The sequence below is a fragment of the Pantherophis guttatus genome, chromosome 13 (genome assembly GCF_059756535.1).
Source record: "Pantherophis guttatus breed Tessera chromosome 13, ASM5975653v1, whole genome shotgun sequence".
Lineage (NCBI taxonomy): Eukaryota > Metazoa > Chordata > Lepidosauria > Squamata > Colubridae > Pantherophis > Pantherophis guttatus.
In genome coordinates, this window is record NC_142075.1 from 4,041,907 (window position 1) to 4,067,032 (window position 25,126).

Here is a 25,126-nt window from a genome sequence, read left to right on the forward strand (position 1 = left end):
GGGTTTGCTGAGTTCAAGGAAAGAAGGCCCTTCTGCCATCCTATGTACCTTGAAAGGGGCACATCCAGTCCCTTTGCTGCGTAGTGTCCTCTGAAATGCAGGGGCTGCTGCTGCCCCTTCTCACCCAGGGGTCTAAGACAACTCGCTGCGGCCAATTCACCACACCCAACTTCCCACAGGACAACTGGCGACAGGACAATTCAACGCTGTATTAATCATTTCATTCAGGTACTTTTATTATCGGTGACCACGTTTTTGCCGAAATTATTGTAACTCTTGTATGTCCGGATTGACTTTATTTTATTGTTTTTGGTCAGGGTTCTGTCAAAATTAATTTAACTTTTGTGCTTGTTGAATTGTCTCGTGCTGAGTTGTCCTGCGGCCAGGTGACCATGGGGAATTGGCAGCGGTGAGTTGTCCCAATCCGGTCACCCAGGGCAGCAGGTGGGCATTTGCCCGTGTGCTGAAGGAGACACCAGCATATTGAAGCTTGGATAGGGAGGAGCTCCTGCAGGAAACCTCCAGACTGGGATGAAATGATTATGAAAGGTCCAGATTTTGCAGAAGAGACACGTCAACAACCACTTTCTCCCACAAGACGCCTCCTTCCAATCTGTTCTTGTTTACCACTCAACTCTGACCCCCGTTAATGTGGCTCCCTTTTTTCAGTGCACCTCAAGCCAGCCTCCTTCAGAAGCCAAATCACAGCTTGCCTTGCTTTGCATTACCTCATCTGGCAAGGCGGAGAGGTGATCAATTAATGCAGGGCTGGCTTCTACGGTCTCCCTTTTCCTTTCCAAGGAGGGGGAAGAAAAAGAGAGAGAGGGAGAGATTTTCCTGAAAACACCCTCATTTCCCCCAGAATTCAAGAGGAAGACTCAGGAAACGGCACAAAGCAGAACAAGGCCAAGCAGAGTCGACGGCTCAGAGCTGCACAAGGCAACTTGTCTCGCTGTTGAGGACGTTGGGCCATTGTGCTTCATTAGGAAACAAAATATAAGCTTTCCAGTCCATTAGGGATGACTTTAGGAGTGAAAGCACATAAGACAGCGACTCACCTCATCAACAATGCACTGGAGTAACTGGAGAGGCTGTGATGGAAAGGGGGGGGAACAGGGGAGAGAAGTATTAGGCTATATGCAATATCTTTACATGGAGTGGAAAAGGAAAAAAAATCATTAATGCAATAAAATATAGCAAGATTAATCAACAGCAGCAAACTCTTATAAAAACATCGTGGCTCAGGATGTCCTATTATTTCTAATGGTACCTAATCTAATACAGGCAGTTAAAGGTTTGCTTTTTCCGCAAAATGCAATTTGCTAAGTTTAAAACAAGGCATTCAAGCATGCGAAGAAGCAGCCATCAGGAAAAAGAAAAGTGAATTTTTTTCCCAAACTCATAAAGCTTACCATTAAAGATCCCTGGTTTTTCTGAATCTGAAAAGGGGGGAAAAAAAGGGGAGGCAATATGTAATTAGCATGTCATAATCAAAATGACTCACTTGGACACATTATGATCACTGAGAGAAAATTATTGTATCGCTGGTGGCAATTTGTGGGCATGTGTTAACACAATTTACATAATGAAAATACACAAATGTTAATAGCTCGCTTCTCATTTATAGGCGAAAGTCAGCAGAATGTTAATTTCACACAACACTTTTTAGTACCCTCCAGGTTGTATTAGAATAGGGAGAAAAAGCATAATCCATTTCAAAAGGCTGTTTACGATTCAGATATAAATAATGTTTTATATTGCTAGATTGTGAGCACTGCGCTTAATGTTGCAATCATTGCTAATGTTATGAAGCTCACTCTTTTTAAATTAAAAACCGATTTATTTAAAATTGAAATTAAATCATAGTCAGAAATTAGAATTTTGGATTACTGCCAGGGTCTGCTCATAATCCCCTCTTTTTTTTTTTTTAAGAAAACTTTAATTATGTAGCTGAACTATCTGCCTGTACTTGGTGAATACTAGTTGATGCTCCACTTTTGAGAGTTTACTACACGCTCTCAAACCCCAAAGCTACTTTCCGTATCCCTACTTTAGGTTCGAGAAATGCATGTCTTTGGGGCAATTCCCCTATTCCCAATGGCCTTGATGGGTGCCTGCAAGACTCAAGCCGCGATTTGAACTAAAATCGTATAGGGGTCTCCTCCAAGTCCCTTCCAACTCTATTCTATCTTCTATGGACGAATCAAATCACTCCAGCAATCTGGGCTTTTGGTAACCTGCTCAGAAAGTCAGTTTCGTGGGCAGGAGAGCCACGGATGGACCAAGAGACCTGAAGGTGTCCTTCCGTAGGTGAAGTCCCTGCTAGCTGCCAATAATCCATCCAACCTTTTGCACAGATCAACACGTCCCCACAGTTTTCTAGTATGCTATTGGATGCCCCTTTATTTATTCACTAGAATTTATAGTCTACCCCAGGCCAAGGGGAGTTTTACTAAAAAAAAAAATCTAAAAAGTCCAAACTAAGTTAATAAAAAGGCTGTGAGGTCACAAAGCCTACTTAAAAAGATTTCTGGGATACACGGAAAGGCAGGAACCTAAAACATCTTTATTTTTCTTGCAATGGTTGACCCTTCCCATTCAATATTCCCAGCTCAGCAATGTCAGAAATGATGAATGGCTGGTATGCTGACCATCGGCTTCATGGGCTCTTTCTTCTCAATTTGCTGGAGGCTTTCTCTCTTAAGTAAAAGTTTGCCCAGGTAATGATGCACAATGGAACCCAGCCCAAATCCATAGCTGAACATACGCCCCCACCCCACTCCAAGAGAGTGGGAAGGGCGGATTCAGGAAAAATGGTTTCTCTTAACCAGGAGTGTTAAACTCAATTTCACTGAGGGCTGCATCAGGGTTGTGTTTGACCTGGGGGGGGGGCTGGCGGGGCATGGCTAGGGTGGGCATGGCCAGCTCGACATCACTTGTGTCGGGGGCGCCTGTGGTGGCCCGAGCCCTCTGCCAGCAAAAATGGGCTCCCGAGTTCCATCATTGCTTACAACGTCCTCCTGCAACCCTCCGCCAGCAAAAACAGAGCTCGCGAGGATTCCCATGGTCATGTAATCGCGATTTAGGCACTTGGCAAGTGGTTATGTATTTACTTTTTTCCCCTACTAATTTTATTAAGAAATATATTAAACAGGTCAAATATGAGAAATTAATACAAAAATACATAAAAAAGAAAAAGGAAAAAGTGTAGGAAAAAAAAATGTTCCAAGGAAGTAGTAAGAAAAAGAAAATTTCTCCTTCATCCCCAGCAAGTATATTCAACATTAAGAACTGATCACTGTCTCTTAAAATACAACCAAATGCATCTTCATTCCATACTTCACCCCATTTCCTCTAAACTTATTTCTAAATCTTCAACTCTCCTTATACATCAGCAAAGGTCCAGTAAAAATTAAGAGACACCTAGCAACATAAATACATAATCTCCGTTTCCATTTAATCTAAATCCTGCTCATCCCTCACTTTAATAATAAAAACCTAATCCCAATTAATAATTAAGCATTCTAAAAAATTAAACACTGTTAAACATTACCAGAATTAAGTAAATAAGTAAATAAGTAACCCTTATTTACATATAAAAAATAACATAGATATTGCAAGATAAGCCATTTCACCCGGTGAAACATTTTAAAAAAATGCTATCCAGTCAAGATAAGCATCACAAGAGATAGAAAATTGTTATTTATCCATAATCAAATAAACCAACTATGTACTTTTTTTTCCTTCTTCCTCCTGGCCATCATTCAGTCCCACAGATAAAATTCTAATTTCCTGTTTTCTTCTTTGTCTCTTTTCTCAAAATTTTTGCCATCTTTATCCATTTGTAGCTTTTTAAAAAAAATTTTTTTTTTATTTATATGCCGCCCTTCTCCGGAGACTCAGGGCGGCTTACAATGCGTTAAACAATAGCCTTCATACTTTTGTATATACCTGCTTAGTAGGGCTTTCAGCCCCCTCTAAGTGGTGTTCTTTTTTATACAAAGTCAGCTTATTGCCCCCACAATCCGGGTCCTCATTTTACCTACCTCGGAAGGATGGAAGGCTGAGTCAACCTTGAGCCTGGTGAGAATTGAACTCGCAGTAATTGCAGGCAGCTGGAAGCTAAATACTACCTTTAACAGTAGCATTAGTCTGCTGCGCCACTCAGGCTTCTGTGTAGAAACTCCAGTACATTCAGTTTCAAAGGGTAATCCATATTACTCCTTCGATACATTATTTATATTTTGTCTGCCATGTATTTACCATCATTGCAGCTCCCAGTCACGTGATCGCCATTTAAATTAGAACAAATGAGCTGGAAGGGACCTTGGAGGTCTTCTAGTCCAACCCCCTACTCAAGCAGACCTTATAGCATTCCAGACAAGTGACTGTCTAGTTTCTTCTTAAAAACCCACAGGGATAGAGCCCCCACCACTTCTGAAGTTCTCCATTGTTTCTTATCCTGCCCTCTGGTGCTTTGGAGAATAATTTGACCCCCCTCTTCTTTGTGGCAGCCCCTCAAATACTGGAATACTGCTATCATGTCACCCCTAATTCTTTTCTTTAGACTGGCCATACCCAATTCCTGCAGCCATTCTTCATGTGTTTTATTCTCCAGGCCTTTGATCATCTTAGTTGCTCTTCTCTGAACTTTTTCCAAAGTCTCAACATCTTTTTTATAGTATGGGGACCAAAACTGGTTGCAGAATTCCAGGTGTGGTCTTACTATAGAATTTTATAAAGCGGTACTAATACTTCACGTGATTTTTATTCTATGCCTCTGTTTATACAACCCATTTGTGACTTTCCCAGCTGGAGTCTGACAACCACAGTCAATGGGGAAAGCTGGATTCACTTCACAACTGCAGTCAAAAAAAGTCATAAAATCAGGCAATCATGTGAGGACTCCCAGCTGCATTACTTAGCGATGGAAGTTCCAGTCCCAATTGTGGTCCTAAGTCAAGGACTACCTGTATGGTGAGTCCCAGCAAAGAAACCTATGAACTTTCCCCAATCTAGGTATCCTGCAGAGCAACTGGGAATGCTGGGAGCTGCAGTCCTAACATCTCTAGGCAGGCCAAGTTAGGGAAGCCTGTACAGATAGTCCTCAACGTACGACCACAATTGAGCCCAAAATTTCTATTGTTAAGCGAGACATTTGTGAAGTGACTTTTTCCCGATTTTACCTTTCTTGCCACAGTTGTTAAATGAATCAGTGCAGTTGATTAGTTAGTAACCCAGTTGTTAAGTGAATCTGGCCTCACCAGATTTGATTTGCTTGTCAGAAGGTCGCCAAAAGGGGTACACATGACCCTGGGACACAGCAACGGCCATAAGTATGAACCATTTGCCAACCGCCTGAATTTCGATCACCTGACCGTGGCGATGCTGCAAAGGTCGTAAATGTGAAAAATGGTCATAAGTCACTTTTCGTGATTTATGTCGTTAAACTTTGAATGGTCACTAAATGAACTGTTGTAAGTTGAAGACTACCTGTATTCTATTGCTCTGGTTTCGATGACAGTAGGGCTGTGGGGATATGCCCCACATTTTTCTTACCCCACCATCTATCTCCTACATTGGGAACCGGAGGGGCAGAAGATGCAACACAAGAGGGCAACTGGAACCAACTTCTGTGTCCTCAGCTGAACCCATTTGGAGCTACCAGGCCCAAATTTAGCAGAAAATGGCACCTGGGTTTTTTTTTAAAGCTAAGCGTTTTACATGTTTCCTCTTTATTTTACTTGATGCAACGTCCATTCCAGGTATCTGAATACAATTGACCCTTCTCCTGCTTCCAGTCTACTGCCTGGGTGGAGAAAGCAGGACATTTTGCACAGTTTCAACACTAAGAAGGAAGGGACCCAGCTAGGATAATGGAAGAAGATGAGCTAAAACCCAGCAAACGTATTTCACCAGGAGAAGCATCAGTATAAAATATATGTGCTGGGAGGATGGATGAAAATGGGGGTGGGGTGGGGTGGGGTGTTAATAGATGCCACGGCAGGAGGGCCCAGAATATCTGGTGGGAGGGAGCATTCAGGGAGAAGGTTTTGCCTTCTCATCCAAAGAAGCTTCTTGGATGAGAAGCAAAAAGTCTTCAAGGAAAAACAAAGCCCAGTTGCCTTTTGAAAAAGCACCTTTGGGACATCCCCAGAAGCAGGGGTGAAATCCAGCAGGTTCTGACAGGTTCTGGAGAACCGGTAACGGAAATTTTGAGCAGTTCAGAGAATCGGCAAATACCATCTCTGGCTGGTCCCAGAGTGGGGTGGGAATGGAGATTTTGCAATATCCTTTCCCCAGGAGTGGGGTGGGGATGGGGATTTTGCAGTATCCTTCCCCTGCCACACCCACAAAATTGGAAGTAAAAAAAATTGAATTTCACCACTGCCCAGAAGGAAGGTTGGGTGGGTGGGAAAACTGGTTAAAAATGCAAGAAGTTTCAGATATTTCATGTAATAGTTAAATTCATGGATGTTTTACTTTTGCAAAATACATGCCTGACCTGCACCCAATTCCAGTTTTTTATTTCTTCCTCTGTTATTCTTCCTTGAATAACAATAACAACAACAACAACAAAAGCCACTTTCTTCAGTCAAGGAACTCTAAAAGAATCCCTTCTTCTGCTCAGGGAACAACCCAACCATTTTTACATCCTGCTTTCCTTAATATTTGGCTCCTCTCCTGGAGGTTTCCTTAAATACAGTTGTAGCAACTCCTCATAGTAATAAATCTGGTGGTATGCCAGATTAGCAGATCATAAAACAAAAAGCGAAAATGAAGTGCAGTAGAATAGCATAAAGTGCAAAGTTACACTGAAAACGTACTTTTGCAACACCTTCTAAGCCCGTGATGGCGAACCTATGGCACGTGTGCCACAGGTGGCACACAGAGCCCTCTCTGTGGGCACGCGAGCCGTTGCCCCATGCGCACATACCTCCCACCAACCAGCTGGTCTTCGGGTCTCTGCTGCGCCTGCACGGGGGGCACACACATTGAATTTTGGGGATGCGTGTGTGCGCTTTGGGCACTCAAGTGCCGAAAAGGTCAGCCATCACTGTTCTAAGCTCTAAATACTAAAAATAAAGCTGCCTTTCTTTGGTTATATTAACATGACAATTCACTTCTATAAATAATCTGTTTTGGGATCAAAGCAACACTTGTTCTTTTTTCATGCCAACATATGAATCTCATACTTGTGATGTTGTACTTCTGCCTCCCTCCCTCATTCACTCACTCTCTTCAGCTACCCAGTTATGGAAATACATGTAAAACTATGGGAGCTCTCTGCTGAAACACTTTGGGAATAAAAAGATAATCCTTCAAATGCCTTGTTCTGAACATGGCACTCAGAATTATTCCACAAAGCAATCCATTTTTCCACAGCACTTGAGCTCTGTAGGTATACCGTGCCAGAAAAAGCTACATTGCGTTTCCCTCTATTTGGGTAACCCATGCTATCCAAACAAACAAAGTGATATTATGCATCTTCTACTATGATATTACTGAAAAGCCGACAGTTAATTGTATCTGTACCCATTCCACTGACTCACGGAAAATGTATGTAAGCAAGTTTGATGTGCTGTAATGCAACAGTGTCATGATTTATTCTTAAATGGGAAAACTATACTGAATTTTAAACTGTATTTTGGTAAGAACGGAAGATGTCAGTTCATGAAAATCTACATATTTGTAGGTGTTCTGTACATATTGAGTGAGAAAACCCGTATAAAATGAACTTTAAGTTTTTTTTTTAAATTGAAAGAGTAAATAATAGATTAACTCCTTTATTTTCTGTGAAGACTAATAAAATATAGCTCTTCTTTTCTTACAACTCACCATGGAAAACAGCATTATTTTGACATCAACATGTGAACAATGTTTAATGTCTTTTAAATGGTTCCAAACAGTTATACGTTAAATGACAACAGATTTCGCTGTTATTCTGAAACTGGCTGTTTGCTGCTCTTCAATTATTCCACAAAATAAATGTTTAAATGATACTTCAATCAATTGAAAAAGGAAAATATCAGCGAAGCAGCTTTTCTAGTTAAACAAAATTATATGTCCTTTCTCTCTTCCTTTGACAAGCAGCTCTTACATCAAAATGAAAACAGGCCAAACATGGTCAATATTATGGATTACACACAAGAAAAAGAACCTTGGAGCTTGCTAGTATGAAGGAGCCGGAGCAACAGCTTCAATTAAAACCAGCCAATTACTCACCCCTTTAAGATGCTGCAAATAAATGAATTGCTTTTAAATGGAAGTCCTTGGATGAAGGGTTCTTTGACCCACCATTCAATTGCACTAACAGGAATCATAATGAGGGAGGAATTGCTGAAACAAAATATTTCTTTTCTCTTCCCCCCCCAAGGGAAAAAAATGGCTTTTGAATCAAGAGCTTTTTGCAAAATGTTTGGTATTGCAAAAGGAAGAAGCTCTGTGGAGATTCTCAATCATCCAGGCCTTGGTTGTCCCAAAGGTGCTTTTTCAAGAGACAACTGGACTTCCTTTGTTTTTGCTTGAAGACGTTTTGCTTCTCACCCAAGAAGCTTCTTCAGTTCTGACTAAATGGTGGAGAATGGAAGAATCTATATTCCTTGCAGTCATCTGGTCATTAGCACTCTTTCTGAGAGTCGTTGAGGCCACTTGGAGGTTTATCTGTGCCTTAAGGGTCACCTGGATAGTGCAAATGGGTGTGGAACCTTCTTGGAACTGCGGAAAGGACAACACAGTCCTTTCCTTCCATTCTCATCAGGAATCATATTGGAGACGCCACATCCCCAACTCCCTGCACCCATTTCAATGGGAATCTGGGGTTTCATATCCCCCCCCCGCCCCCCGAAGAGACAGCTTGTCTTTTCAGGTGCCAAAAAGCTTCTGGTCAGTTTTGTCAGCAGCACCCCTCCTGGGATACTTTGGATCCAGCCCCTCCAGACAGAATTAAGGGAAAACGTGGGCCTGACCTTGGAGACAGATTGGTATCTCTGATTCATGCAGGAAGCAGTGATGAAACATCTAATTGGTTGGTCTTAAGAAAGCCATTTCACGTTGTTTACATTTTGGAAGTCTTACATCGGCTGTCTTCTGACTAATATTGGTACTGAGGACAGAGGGTAATCTTTAAAGGCCTGTTCAGGTGGACGTCTTTCCTTCGAGAAGATCAGACAGCAGATCCATTCCTCCCATGGAAGAAGATGCTTTATTCAGGAGCCAAGAGAGGGACTTCAAGGGAGGAGATGAGATGCCTCCAATGTGGAATGCTGACTCTGGATGGGTTGGGCTTCTTGGTATCAGGTTAAAATCTTTTGAGTTACAGACATTTTAAAATAATCTTTAAACAACTTAACATTTAACTATCCTTTAAATGCTGGTTATTTTTAACCTTCACAATATACATATATTTGGGGGGTCATCACCTTCTTGATGCCCATCCAGTTTTCTGTATCTCACTCTTCATTTTACATAGTCGCAAAGTTTCTGTGGTTGGTTTTGCAAGGTAGTCGTAGTGTATATAGCTTTTATTCTTAGTGATCATTTGAGATAAAATGGTCTACCTCAATGAATGAATACAAATATTATGGGACAGATAATAATTTCATTATTGCAGACCTTCAGAATATGCAAACCTTCACAAAATATGCACATTTAATCTCTCTCTGTGATTAAGTCTGCTGGGGTCATTGTGTAGAAAGTCCATTTATAGTCTTTTCAACTGAAGAGAAAGTCCTGGAGACTCAATTGAAATCACATAGACCAGAATGAGAAAGAAGCTCCTTGGAACAGGAAAAAGTTTCATTGCAAATTTTTCGAAGATGAATTTCCAGGATGAAATAAAGAGTTTTGCAGTCATGTCTTGCACTTTGGATTGTGGATTTATAAACTGTTAATATTACTAAAACGGAGAAATTCTAATGTAGGAAGAACAGCTGAGTAATGTCCCCATTTGGAGGCCAGAAGACAAAGAGAGGGAGAGAGCTCTTCCCACCCTTGTGATTATCCATCTTTGTGAAGGTACAATCTGGACAACGGTTTCCCTCCCCAGCAAGAGCTGCCTGCTTAAGGCTGTATTTGTGCAAAAGATTCTCTCTTCCACCTTGGAACATCACGTCGTTCACCTCCGTGGTGGGCTCTGGATCGGAGGCTCAGCCTTTCCACCCACAGCTCCACTCAATTAGCTGCACTTTGGATGGCGACCTCCCTTTACAAACTCAACCTAAACAAGGCACAGGCTGCCTTGTGTCCTCAAACCCTCTCGATTACTCACACTTTTGTTTCCGTGGCACTGGACGCTGCTGCCTCTGTCCACAGCAAAGCAATATGTCATCATTTTGCTGAGCTAACCGGACTCACAGTCTTGTCCCTTTGAGTTAGGCGCAAGACAGCAACACTTCATCAACCCGTTTGGCCACAGCCAGGCAGGAAAAGGCTGGCAGGAGAGATGGGAAATGGCCTCCTGTTTGCAAACCCTGGCTTGCAATTGGTCGTGATTAAAAAGGAGAACAAAAGTTGCCCTTTGGAAGGCAAAGTGCAGACAAGGCTCCTTGCGCTGGTCTCTCACCTTGGCAGATTTGCAATCAGGCATTTCAAGGCCAGCTTGATGATTGCGTGAAAAGGCTGGCTCTGCATTTGCCACTTCTTCCTTTTTGGGGAGGAGGGGGAGAGCTTCTTTTCTCCCTCCCGTCTTCTACTTATCATGCTCCTTATTTGAAACAGATTTTTAACAGATAATCTTGCTCATTATAACAATATCTCGCTTGCATTTTATTCAAATAATTCTTAAAAACAGCTTTAAAAGCCGTTTGGAATAAACACCAAGCTTCCCATCAATCAAAAGCAAAAAAATTTCCGCTGGCGGTTGTATAAACATCAGATCAACTCACTGATGTCTTCAAGGATTTCAAACTGAACCATAAAAAACTCCATTAACTTCTGACAAAGAATGCAAATTAATCGCAACATGGGGTGAGATGAAATTAAAGGCTCTATTCTAATCAATGACAAGGCAGGATGAAATATTTACTTCTCTCTCTCTCTCTCTCTCCCTCTCTCTCTCTCCCCTCTTCTCCATGCTTCCTGTATTCAGGTTGGACTCCACAAAGTGAAGCTACATGGCAGGTGCGATTGTCTCAAACTTGGACAAAATCCGCTTGCAGAGATGCACCAGCCACCCACACCCTCACCCAAATCTCAGGTGCAGACGATTTGTTATTCACACTCTCTTGTGCCAGTGGAAGAAAGCCTGGCACAGACAGATGCACAAGGAACCCGAAATGACAGCTCTGCCCTCCGGAAGTGCGATCACTACAGGAAAATCTAGTACAGCCTCCAGGTGAAATGTCTGGTGCTCCATATGGAGCAGAGAAAATTAACAACAAGATGGAAATCTCACAAGCAGCAGGGAGCTGGAATTTTTTTTATGGAAAAAAAATGAAATTTAAAGATGAAGGAGAAGTAATAAATTAATGGGGTGTGAAAACATTCAAAGCTTTACAATACCAGGGGCACTATTTACTCAGATTTTTTTTTAAAAGGAGGAGGGGGGCCAAGCATCCTTCCTTCCAAACTTCAAATCGTTTGATGTAATTTATTAACAAAGATCTGCAAGTGTATCCGAAAACAGGGGGAAGGGTCTTTAGCCAGATTCAGAAGAAATCACTTGAACATATTCCTCACAATCTCTGGCAGCCAAAAAGCGGCATCTCCTCTCAAGGCGGCCGAGGGATTCGCCCGGCCTCTAACCGAGAGCAGTTTAAGCACCAGCAGGGACAATTTTTAACCATTTCTCAAAATTTCCTGACGATAAGACGTGGCACTGCCCTGTGCCACCTTTTTATCTAATCGAGACAGCTGGTATCTCTTAAAGAAAAGAGGCAACCTTAATTTCCTGCAGGTTTCTCCAAGACCTGATCCTTGCAAGAATCCTGCACAACTCCATGTAGCTCCGTGGACCAGGAAAATTACTGTATGTCAAAACCATCCTTGGTACCACAAGTGCACAACTAGAGATGGGGGGGGGGGGGAAGTAGAAAAGTGAAACTAATTTTAAAAGGATGATTCTGTGGTTTGGTTGCTTAGATTATTCACTTAACATGTGGAACATGACCATATCTCTGTCAGGATAGAAGGGTTCTTCTAAATCTCTTTTTGGGGGAACAAAACACTTCGACTCCGGAATTTAGAGTGGTTAAAACTGCCATTCTTTCAGAACATTTGTTTATCCTTGCCAACAAATGCTTGACAAGGATCACCATTATAAATAAGCATCAAACATCTCCACAATTTGCTGGATTTAGCAAACTGTGGCGTTTGCTTGTAAAAAACACCTGGCGGTAGCAGTGTTTCATCTAATTATCACAATATTTAAATGTTTTCTATGCAAACTGACAATTGCAAATAAACTGCAAACGGAAAAAAGGACAATAAAATTCACCCTACATCAGAAACAGCATCCTAATATAAATGTTTTGACATCTTGTTTTCGTGCCTAGGAACAAGGAGCACATCGTACATAAAGTATACACAGAATTTTTAAGGGAGGCTTTTCTGCCCTGGGCGTTCTCCACAGACACCGGAGGCTCTTTATCCCTCTCTCTGATGGAGTCCTCACACGGTGAAAAGCAAACAGCCTGGTAGCTGATCTGTCTGTTACCAAAACAAAGAACAGATGGAAACGGGGCTTCCTGCCCCAAAGAGATTCACTTCTAGCCTCTTAACACAAAGCAGGCAAGAGAAAGAGGTGGAGGAATCTGAACTGGTTCGAAGAGAAGACGCACAGAGCTGTCACTCAACATTCTTTCCAAGAACTTCTTGGGGGTTTTGGGGAGGGGTGTACCTACCCCTATGTTGCAGTCCAGCTTGCTGAGAAACCTGAGGTTGTTGCAGTGCAATCCTGAAATGTTTCTGAGCTCAACTGTAGCTTTCGCTCCCAAACAGAGAAGACTGTTGTACAGGTAGTCCTTGACTTATAACTGGCCACTCAGCGACTCTTTGAAATTATAACAAATTCTGAAAAAGGTACTTATGGCCTGGATTTGGAACTCTGAAGTCTGCCCCCTCCCTGTGGTCACGTGACTGAATTTGGGGCGCTTGATAACCGCTTGCATTTACGGCCATTTACAGAGTCCTGTGATCACATGACTGTGGTTTACTTTGCTAGTCCGGTTTCTGGGCAAAAAATGCCCATTGCAGACAAGGGGTTTGCTAACTGACCACGCTGTTCACTTTGCAATTGCCATGTCCACTTAACGACCATGGCAAAAAGGATTGTAAAATTGGGTGCTATCACGTGATGACTTGCTTAACGGCCAACATGATTTATGACTGTTCAACCAGAGACAGGCTGAGGGCCCCTGATGCTTCTCTTGCTGAGGTTAGCTAATTCCCATAGTTATAAGTATCAAAAAGTCCTTCTCCAGGGCTATCCAGAACAATAGGGAGAGCCCCCCATTTCCTTTTGCACATTTTTAATTTTGCTATGTTGAAAGCCATCGTTCACCTGTTGAACAGGCACCTGGCTACTATTCAGCATCCTTTGAAAGACCCCGTTTGCTCCTGAGCCTTTTCCAACTTTGCTGGTCACTGTAATAAGTATCCTTCCTCTGTCACCAGGCACTTTTGGATCCAGTGTGTAGCATTTGTGAATGAGAGCTACACACCAGACAGCTGCCAGTTTAAACAGAACCACCCAACAGCAGCAAATTGAGACTAAGCATGGATTGATCTACTAAATCTTCAAGCCCGGAGAAGTATCAGCGAATTTGTTCCATTTAAAAAGAAAAAAGTATTTCTAAACACAAGGAAGAAATCAAATTGCTTCCTATTATTCAATAACCACAGCGGTGAGGCATCTGCATAATCTAACCCTGCATAAATTAGTATGGTTCATTTGCATAATAATAACAAGTTAATAGATGCTTAAAGAGCACAGACCAACACCGGTTTTAAATCAGAGATGCCTCCCGGCCCTTTGGCCTGTATCAATGGGGAGGTTAGGGAAAGTGACTGCCATTCACCCCGGGAATAGTCTGCTTCCTCTTCCTCTGCTGGGGCAGGAGAATTGCAACTTTGCAGTATTGCAACCGCCTGAAATGATAGATGCATTTATGCCCCCAATGAATACAACGAATGTTTTCATTAGGGTTAGGGACGGGCAAGGAATAAACATAACCACTTCCAGTAATTAAATTTTAATCTGTATATCACAGGATTTCTCATACTCTTAAGAACCACAATTATCCACGGACGGTTTGTGCATTCAAAGCCAGGAGCAAAAATGGGCAGCCCACCTCTAGGGAGGGGTCTAGGCCAACTCGACACGGGCAACTTGCCGCGGGGCAACTGGCCAAGGGAGAAGAGTTGCACTAATATCAAAGAAACGATGGAATAGAATGTTAAAGAAAGGATGAAAAAGGAAGGGGGGGGGAATGATATGTTGAATGACAAAAATTACAATACGGGTAGTCCTTGATTTACAGCCACAACTGAGCCCAACATCTTTGCTGTTAAGTGAAATGTTTGTTAAGTGAGTTTTGCCCCATTTTACGACCTTTCTTGCCATGGTTGTTAAGTGAATCGCTGCAGTTGGCGAGTTAGTAACCCGGTTGTTATGTGAATCTGGCTTCCCCATGGACTGCAGAAAAAACAATGGCTACCAACCTGCCTTCCTCTGTATACTACACGAGTCAAAAAGAGGGCTGTGAAAATATCAACAGACCCCTCGTATCCTGGACATAAATTGTTTCAACTCCTACCCTCAAAATGACCCTATAGAGCACTGCACACCAGAACAACTAGACACAAGGACAGTTTTTTCCCGAACGCCATCACTCTGCTAAACAAATATTTCCCTCAATACTGTCCAACTATTTACTAAGTCTGCATTACTATTAATCTTCTCATCGTTCCCATCACCCATCTCCTCCCGCCTATGACCGTAACATTGTTGCTTATATCCTTACAATTTATATTGATATTGTTTCCTGATTGCTTATTTGTTCCCTATGACTCTCATTAAGTGTTGTACCTTACGATTCTTGACGAATGTATCTTTTCTTTTATGTACACTGAGAGCATATGCACCAAAGACAAATTCCTTGTGTGTCCACTTGGCCAATAAAGAATTCTATTCTATTCTATTCTATTCTATTCTATTCTATTCTATTCTATTCTATTCTATTCTATTCTATTCTATTCTATTCTATTCTATTCTATTCTATTCTAATTCTATTCTATTCTATTCTATTCTATTCTATTCTATTCTATTCACCTGTTCTGTATTCTTTTTCTAATTTCTGATTTCTAATTTCTAATTTCTAATTCTAATTCTAATTCTATTCTTCTTTGCTTGTGAGAAGGTCGCACAACCCGTTTTAGTTGTGATGGATATTATTGTAGAGAATAAAATCCGTAAAGATTCAGCTAAATAAAATCCTGCCTGGAGCTGGGGCTCTCTTTGGCTCCCCTCTCCCCTCTGTGAGGAATATTCAAATATTCTGAATATTCGAAGAAATATGTGGTATCTTTTCATACGGAGTTCACGTGAATTGGTTTTTTCATTTAAAAGAGAGGGTGGTCAAGGAAAAAGTGGTTTGGAAGAATAAGGAAACTGCCCAATATGGAGTGGTAACTATAATTTAGGATTAATGGAGCTGCAAAAAATGAGCTTGGCCTATCTAGTGTTTTTCAAGCTTGGCAACTTTATGAGGTGCGGACTTCAACTCCCAGAATTCCACCGCCAGCAACACTGGCTGGGGAATTCTGGGACTTGAAGTCCGCACCTTGTAAAGTTGCTAAGCTTGAAAAACACTGGCCTATACCATTAATGGTCATAGATGGCAGCTCCGATCTCTCTCTCTACAGGTAGTCCTCGACTTATGACCATAATGGAGCCTGCTCATTACAGTCATAAGTCGTGACTATTGTAAAGCGGGCAATCCACCTGACCTACCTGAGTTTCCACCATCTTTTTGTGGCAGCCATTAAGCAAATGGCTGTGGATGTTAAGTGAACCCATAGCTCGCTGTTGGGTACTTTTGCCAAAAGCCAGAAGTAAATGCCAGCGTTCAGTTAAAATGCTAGTTGTTGTCAGTTGTCTTGTAACTCATTATATTATTCCTTATGGGAAAAGTTTGCTTGGTACTCATCATTTTCGGTACTCATTACGCCTCCCGGAATCAATGTAACAATGAGTACCAAGGTACTACTGTAGTACCCTGTTTTCCCCAAAATAAGACATCCCCTGATAATAAGCCCAATTGGGCTTTTGAGCGCATGGCAATAAGGCCAAGCACTTATTTCAGGGTTCAAAAAAATATAGGAGAGGTTCTTATTTTAGGGGAAACACGGTAGTACAGGTAGTTCTTGACTTACAACAGTTCATTTAGTGACTGTTTGAAGTTACAAAGGCACTGATCATGTGAGTGATATTTGGATGCTCAATAACTGATTCATATTTATCACGGGTGGAGTGTCCTGGGATCACGTGATCCCCTTTTGCGACATTCTGACAAGCAAAGGCAATGGGGAATCCAGATTCACTTAATGACCGGGCGACTAACTTAACAACTGCAGTGATTCACTTAACAACTGTGGCAAGACAAGTTGTAAAATGGGGCAAAACTCATTTAACAAATTTCTCACTTAAGCAACAGAAATTCTGGGCTCAATTGTGGTCGTAAGCCGAGGACTACCTGTATATTTTGAAAGGTCAAATCAGCCTGTTGCTAAAGGCTTACCGATCTACCACCATCACATCAATCCTTTTATGAAACATGACATTCCTGCATAATCAATGGTGGCTGAAGGCCCTAATCTCAAGGAGACCTTTGTGCAAAACAGCCTTTTTGCAACATCCAACCACTGCTACCTATCAATCCTGGTGCTGGTTTGATGGAGGGGTGCCTATAAGCAGAGACAAACTTCTTTTTTCAAGTAATTTTCAAGGCCAGCTCAACGAAAGGAAATATGCAAAATAAGTTCTTCTTTCTGAAAACCAACACAGACGTGGAAAAGAATGACAGGGAAGCTGTGGAGGCTCTGGGTGTAAGCCACGGCCACCGATGACCGTGACTGGGATTAGTGGCCTCCGTCCTCTTCCAACCAACCAACTCTTCCAACCAAAACAAACTCATGTAAAGAGTTTATATAAAGAAGTCTGTGATCGCAGTTACTTTCTCCTTTTTCTAAAAAAAATGAAATTCTACTTTAAGAATTAATTTAATTAATTAATTTAAGTTGTGGATTTCAAGTTCCAGAATCTTCCTAGTTCTTTAGAGCAGCGTTTCTCAATTTCAGGAGCTTTAAGATATGTGGACTTGAACTCCCAGCATGCTGGCTGGGGAATTCTGGGAGTTGAAGTCCACGTATCTTAAAAGTTCCCGAGGCCGAGAAATGCTGTTCTAAACACACCGGATTTTGACACACACATCACTTTCAGCCAGCGTGTTGATGGGAAGGCAGAAAAGCAAATTTGCTCGGCTTCAAATTCACTATAAGCTCCGCTCCGGGAAACAGTCTAAAGGATAAAAAATAAATCTTGGACCTTAAAAGGAGAACAAAATCCATGGCGGTTTTGGACAACTCTGAAGTGATTGCTTTTTGATTTAATGGGGCAGATTTATATGAAGCAGGTGGAAAGACTGACACAATTGCTTGTTGCAACTTCATCCACAGGAATCAATGAGGCAGCAACGAACGTCTTACCTGAGGATAGGGGAACCTCCCGAGAGCAAGCTGGAAGACAAAAAATGGTCTAGTTAGAGAGATTTGCATTAGGGGATGAGCACAAGGAAGGGGGTTGAGAGGGGCTTATGATTCAGAATTGTTTTAAGGGCAAAAAGAGAGAGACAGAATTAAAAAAAAACCCTTAACAGATAAGCAAAATGGCAATATTTTGAAAGGCTATCCATAAATGAGCAGCAGATCTGTTAACACATCTATTTGTCTGCCTGCCTGCCTGGCCAAATTCTCTGCTCGTAAACAAAATATGGGCCTTTTTCAATTCTGTGGCCTCTCTTTGCATTTCAGTTGCTAAGAGATTTGAGCCATTTGGACAAGAGCTGATGATCGCAATGAGCACAGAGGAAGTGCCAAGGCTTTTGGACAGAGTCCATCCACCGTGGAAGCCGAGTCCTGCCTTTTGCTCTTGAAAGTCAGCATCCCAACGACCATGGCGTTGTGCTCCCTCCAATCTCCGCTGGCTCTCCATTCAGCCCCACAGTGATGGATTCAAATCCTCACTTTGAGCTCAGGCGCTTGCTGGTCCTGCTTTTCGTTACTACGTTGATTTTGAGACAGAGGGACTCAAAGGTAACCGGCACCAAAAAGGGCACTTTCCTCCTCCTTGCCTTGCGTCCCATGGACCCAGGAAAATGGCACACGGGCGCAGAATTTCCATGACTAAGCAAAGTGCTTAGTTTTTTGCTCTTGTCATTAAGTGAGTCTGTGTATTTGTATAGTGAATTATGCGGTCATTAAGCAAATCTGGCTTCCCCCATTAACCTTGCTGGTCAGAAGCCAACTGAAAGGCTGCAAGTGACAATCACATGACCCCGGGAGGCTGCAACCTGATTGACAAGCATCACGTGACTATGGGGCTGCCATGGCGTAAGTCACTTTCTTCAGTGACATTGAGACATCGATCGCTAAAGAAATGGCTGTAAACCGAGGGCTACTTGTATCCATTCCTCGGCTTACAACAGTCCGTTTAGTGACCGTTCGAAGTTACAACGGCACTGAAAAAAGGGACACACGACCGTTTTTCAGACAACCCTTTCAGCCTCCCCATGGTCACATGGTCAAAATCCTTGGCAACTGGTTCATATTTATGACGGTTGCAGCGTCCCAGGGTCATGGGATCCCATTTTGCGACCTTCTGACAAGCAAAATCAATGGGGAAGCCAGGTTCACTTATGTTACTAACTTAACAATGGTGGCAAGAAAGATTCTAAAATGAGGCAAAACTCACTTAACGAATGTTTCGCCTAGCAACATAAAATTTGGGCTCAGTTGTGGTTGAAAGTTGAGGAGTCTCGGGTACAAAGGATGTTATGGACACGGCAGAGTCCTGGACTGCTTGCTCTTCTGCACAGAAGCCGCAACATTTCAGATCAACATTTAGGATGAAAATGGCCTTTTGAAATAATACTCAAATGAGTGCAGATGAAAATTTACGCAAATCACACCATTTTATGCAAATATATTCTGAGTGCAGAATTAGTTTTCTCGACATAGAAATTATTGCCGTGGACAGCACACACCTTCTGGTGGCTATGCATTTTCAAAGACCAGGGCTTGAACAAGGCAACCCTAAAGATGCCAGCCATGGCGAGAACCTTTGTCTGACTGGGCTGTGCCAAGGGCTCTCCCCCCCCCCCCGCCCCAGTCCAAGATTGTCAAGGTAATCTGTAATCTCCCCGAAATAGCCTGCAGATATGTCACTGTACTAAATGTGTTTCAGATTTAATGAAGCTTTAATGTCCTTTTTAATTTTGCCTGTTTCTGTATCACCAGGGGTCGAGCAAGGCAATCAACACTCAAGAGGATGGTTTGGTTTAAAACTAGGAAAAACTCATTTGCTTATGAGTTGCACTGTATTTTCTTAATTAAATTTACTGAGTAAAATGGTTTTAAGTTCAGCCAACCAATGACCTCTGTATGTAGATTTAGATTTATAAATAGGCTAACAGCTAAAGCATGGAAGCCAAAAGATGGGGTGGGGGGGAGCTCTTACATAAAACAAATTAGGGCTTTGCATTGTTCCTGCATAACACGAGCAGTGTGGACTTCTACTGATTTATAATCCTCAAAAGGAAATTGAAAACAGAAAAGCACAGAAGAGAAGGCAATCAGAAAAGTCTTGATAGCACTTCATAAGTTTGAGAAGAGAGTCTTGTTTTCCGCCTTACCTCTGGAATCCTTCTGGCTCAGCCACTTAGCATATCTGTTCCCCAACCATTTTAATTTGTCTCTCTTTGCTCCAGAACATTTTTTAGAAAGCAGAGCTGCCTGCCACAGGCTGAGGTTGTAGGAAGAGACTGCTCTTTTGACAATTTGCAAGACAATGCAGAAAACAGACAGTGGCTGGACAATAACCTCATTTGACCGAATGACAAGCATCTCCTCAGCCTCACCTCTGAAAGTCCTTAGGGAAATACCCAAGTAGATGATGTTGGTAAATTCTAGAAAATGCGAGCTCTCCCAGCAAGACATGACCAAGGACTCCAGACTGAACCACAGGCGATATAAAGAAACTGATAATTATAGCTCCAAGCCAAAACAAGGTAAGATCTGAGACAAAGGAGCCACTGAAGACATTTCTGTATCTCTGTGAGGTATCAAGGTATGTAACTCTTATGTCCCAAGTTCTCAACATAACCTCCACGGGCATCACTGTGCCCGAGACCTGTTTCTTGATAACCATCTCTGATTCTTCTACATTAAAAGATGCACATAGGTTTCAGGTTAAATTGGAAACCATTCTTACATCACAATCTAAGTATGGATACTTCATCCAAAATATGGGTTTATTAATGCTAGAATCTGTATTTTATTTACACAAATATAACAAATTTTAATAGCATGAACATACTACCATCTACAATTTCCATATAATTGTGTTGACTTTGGTCTTTGTACTTATTTTAGCTTCTTCAATAGTGATTCTTAGTCCAGAACATGCTCTATGTATATAATTATTGATAATTAATTGATATTTTAGAAAGTTATAACCTAGGACCAACTAACAGAGTAAAGGAAGCAGCAGTCAAGAAATGTGCCACAGATTAGCACTGCTACTGAGTCCTTGGGAAAGATATTCAAATGCCATGATGTAACTGCAAAGACCAGAATTGTGCAGGCAGTGGTATTCCCTGTGTCACTCCACAGAAGAGAAAGTTGAAATTTGTAGAAGTAAGATAGGAAAAGTACTGTACTGCTGGAACTTTGGTGTTGAAGAAGAACCTGGTCCTGAGAATACTGTGGATAGCCAAGAAAACAAACCAATGTATCATCGAACAAATCAACCCAGAGTTCTCAGTTCTAGGTTGGATTTCTCTTTAATCTTCCACCCGTTACTTCTTGTCCTGCCCTCAGCTGCTTTGGAGAATAAATCAACCCCTTCTCTTATTGTAGCCCCTCAAGTACTGGAGAACTGCTATCATGTCACTCCTGGTCCTTCTCTTCATTAGACGAGACATATCTTAGTTCCCTTAATTGTTCATCGTATGGTTTAACCTCCAGACTTCTCATCATCTTTGTTGCTCTTCTCTATACTTTTTCTAGGGTCTTAACATCTCAAGAAGCGACTGGACAGCCCTTTGTCCTCAATTGCACAGGATCTCCTACTTAAGCAAGAGGTTGGACAAGAGTACTCCAAGGTTCCTTCCAACCCTATTATTTTATGTTCTCAGCCAAGGCTAAATGACCAGGCTCAAATGATCCTACCTCAGAAACCTTATGCAAAGGATCTAGTTGCCTAGAGATGGTTCTAATGCTAGAAAAGATGGAAGGAAAGAGGACAACCAGCAGCAAGGTGAAGGGACTCGGTCCCAATGGTGATGAATGCATCCTTGGAAGACCCAAAAGACAGTGCTGGGGACACATCTATTTAGGAACTTCTATGTAGTAGCTAAGAATTGATGCCAACCTGATGGCAGAGTGTGAGTGCGGTGGGGCTCGGGGAAGTGTGCAAGTGGCTGGAAAAGTGCATTGGGATGGACTACCACTAAATATGGGAGAGTGCACAAGGATGTAATCAGCCCCAGTCAAGGGGCCTCGCCTCACATGGCCGGGATGGTGAGCTCAGTGGAGGGGAGGCAGATGAAGACAAGTAAAGTCTGGTAGTGGGGGTGACTGGGGGGCAGTTGGAAAGGTGGGCTGGCTTGAATTTTTATTTGACTGTGGGGTGAGAATTGTAAATTCAAAAACTAGTTCCAAGTCCATTTTTTCAACACCATCCTAACTTCGAATAGTCGCTGAATGAATGGATGTTAAGCAGGGACTGCCTGTAATAAGAGCACCTCAGTTTAAGGACTCACATTCAGGTAACAGCTAAAAATAGCACTAGCAATAACACTTAAGATTTATATACCGCTTTACAGTGCTTTTACAGCCCTTTCTAAGCGGTTTACAGAGTCAGAATAATTGCCCCCAACAATCTGGGTCCTCATTTTACCCACCTCGGAAGGATAGAAGGCTGAGTCAACCTTCAGCCTGGTGAGATTCGAACTGTCAAATTGCTGGCAGCCAGCAGCCAGCAGAAGTAGCCTGCAGTACTGCACTCTAACCACTCCGCCACCACAGCTCATATATTTCTATAATACTGCCAAACTCAAGGTATATTTTTAAACATTAGTTACTCCACTCTGTTGTTCAATATTTCTTCAGCAATGAATGATTGTCCAAGATGGCAATTCTCTTCCTAATAATTATTATTTTATGTTCTATCCCAGGGGCCTCCAACCCCCAATCTGCGGCCGGCTATTGGACTGTGGCCTGTTGGGAACTGGGCCGCATAAATGGCAGGGGAGTGTGCAAAGCTCCATTTGCACATGCACAGGATTAGGTTGCGTGTGTGAAATACACACATACACACACACACACACCGTTGCCACCGCCAATCTGCAGAGCCAGAAAGGTTGGGGTCTGCTGTTCCATCCCCATCTATGGCAAACAATACTCTGCAAACAATATGGATATTAAATTTAGCAATGCCGTATTACCTTTTGGAAGCCCCCCCCCAAGATCCGTACAAGGCAGGACATTATTATTCACATCCTGCAGGTGATAAACTAAGTCTGAACACAAAGCAGGATACCCAGGAATTTGAGCCAACCACCTTTCTGCAGAATTTAATAGAAATAAGGAATACGTCTTACACTAAATATTGAGCTGGTGCATACATCTTAATTCTCTATGTGGAACCATTAAAACAATCCTTGGAAAAGACTTGACTTCAAAGCTCAAGCTGTAAATGTAAGCCCTCCAACACTGGCCAATCTTAAGTGTATTTCGATGCTTCATTTAAATCAAACTCCACACAGAATCCATTTCAAGGGCTCTACAAGTTGTCCTCGCTTAGCAACTGCCTCATATAGCAACCTACCGCTTGAAACTTTTTAGTTCCCATCCGGTGGTGAGGCTCTTTCGTGCCCTAACCCTATTTTCCACCACTATATTCAGGAGCAACTTTGCTGCTCTCACCACCAATGACTCATGCAGGAAGAAAGGAGTGAAGGAGAAGGCAGTCACTGGCCACTGGCTAGCTGAAGTATATCTGGCTGGCTTAGGCAAAGGAAGGGAATTTAGCTGCCAGCCTCTGCGCTTTTTTTGGTTCCTTCAACTCTGTGTTGACTGGTGACTGCATGGACTAATTCCTCTGTTTTGGGGGCAAGATTTCAGAAATAGCCTCCTTCCTAGGGCTGAAAGTGAGGTCACCAAGCTGCCTTTGTGCTTGAAACAGAACTAGAACTCCTGGTGTCCTGGTTTCTAGCCTGTCACCTTAATGTAAACGTTGCATGTAGTTGGACAAGGGAGCGTGTGTGTTTGAAGCCAGCAGCAGCGTGAGAAAAAAAACTGGTCTAGGAGGAACAATTGTCTAATGCAGGCTTCCCTGCCTGGTGTCTTCCAGGTGCATTGGTTGCATAACTGAAAGTCATCTGAAGGGACTTTAGCTGGAACACGTTAGACAAAGGTGATCCAAAGCAAAGTTGCTAGAACTTTTAAGGAAACTTGATCTGGAGTTTTATAGGGAGCGTTGCTTGTCCATTTCTGGTCTCTCAAGCAGGTCTCTTTAGTTCACTATCTGGGCTGGACTAAATGGGCCAACAGGTAGAATCCCCGTTTTTATTTCCCTAAAGTTGTCCGTCTGAGTCCGTCTGCATTTATTCACAAAATTAATAATTATTAGGGTTTGAGCCTGATGCACTTTGCAATGCTGTTTTTAAGGACAATGGTGCCATAAAGCCTCCCCCACCCTCTACACCCCCAGATTACTCTGCGCGAGTTGCAAGTTTGGTTTTTTAATTTACAGTTATTCTGAAAAGCAGAGGATGGCTTTATTTAGTCACATTCCATGTTTCTCAGCATAACTGCAAATTGAAAATAAGCACTTACAATACTGCTTGTGATCGAGCTAAAGAAGTACTTTATAGTCTGAAATGTTCTAAAATTTGTTCTTAATTACTTTGTGCACATTTTACACAATTAAATTTCCATCTCAAGATTTTGCATTTAGATTGTGCACTGCCGTTAAACTCTCAATTTAGAGGAAAAAAGCGGCACGTTTGGAGCATCCAGACGCTGGAAAGTGGTGTTTTTTTTCCCTGTCGCTCTTTAAAACCCAAACATAACAACTGGATTACCTGAAACCACGGCGCAGAGATTTCATTCCCAAGATCAATTTGTAGATTTCCAGATACAAGATTTAAAATCACCTTAACAGTCCCCCGACAAAAGCCCTGATAAATATTAAATACTGCAAAGGGAAGCCATGTCATTTCCCCTTTTTATCTCTACCAATTCCGCCGTCCCCTTATGGCACAATTTTAAAAAGAATCCGTGAGGATATAACTGCAATCTACCCACGTTTAAGCGCTCTGGAGGTTCAATTGGGAAGAGAGCAGCAGCAGCAGTACAAGCCACCTTGAAATAGGGTTTCAATTAAAGGGGAAGGATTTACTAAACCCCCTCCAAATGGGGGGAAAGGGTTACAAATTAATTTAATCTTCTGCCCCGAACTGCGCAGCTGCATTCCAAAGTGCCTGGCTTAAAAACAAAGCCCATCAGGAGGGAGGAAAGCTTCCATTTTTAATATTGCAAGACCTTCAATGGGTGACTTGTGGAATGGACCACACTTCCTGAGGGCTGGGGGACAGGGTGATGGAGACAGGTGAACAGCAGGGCTGCACCAAAACAGGGAGAGGCCACCACACAGCAGGGAAAACGGGCTCACTTACCTTCCATTAAAAAGTCCTAATGTTTAGTCATTGATTCTCAATCCTCTCAATATGTGAGGATCACCTGGGGAAGGGGGGGAGAGAGATCCCGCGTAGTGGATGATCAGATAAGAGGGGGCATAGCCTTTATCAACCCATTCAAGATTACAGGGGTTCCAAGGCCACAT

General features: G+C 42.3%; 1 protein-coding gene across 4 annotated transcripts in view; it reads right to left on the reverse strand.

Moving 5' to 3' along the window:
* Positions 1-25,126, reverse strand: part of MAP2K5 (mitogen-activated protein kinase kinase 5) — a 168,808-nt gene that overhangs the window by 48,125 nt on the left and 95,557 nt on the right. For 3 of the 4 annotated variants that reach the window (XM_060694751.2, XM_060694750.2, XM_087877928.1), the window contains exons 17-19: positions 17,707-17,736; positions 1,413-1,439; positions 1,059-1,091 (exon numbers count right to left, since the gene is read on the reverse strand). In XM_060694751.2, the coding sequence (XP_060550734.2) occupies positions 1,059-1,091; positions 1,413-1,439; positions 17,707-17,736 (90 nt within the window). The remainder of the gene's footprint in view (positions 1-1,058; positions 1,092-1,412; positions 1,440-17,706; positions 17,737-25,126) is intronic. The other variant, XM_060694752.2, reaches the window with a different exon arrangement.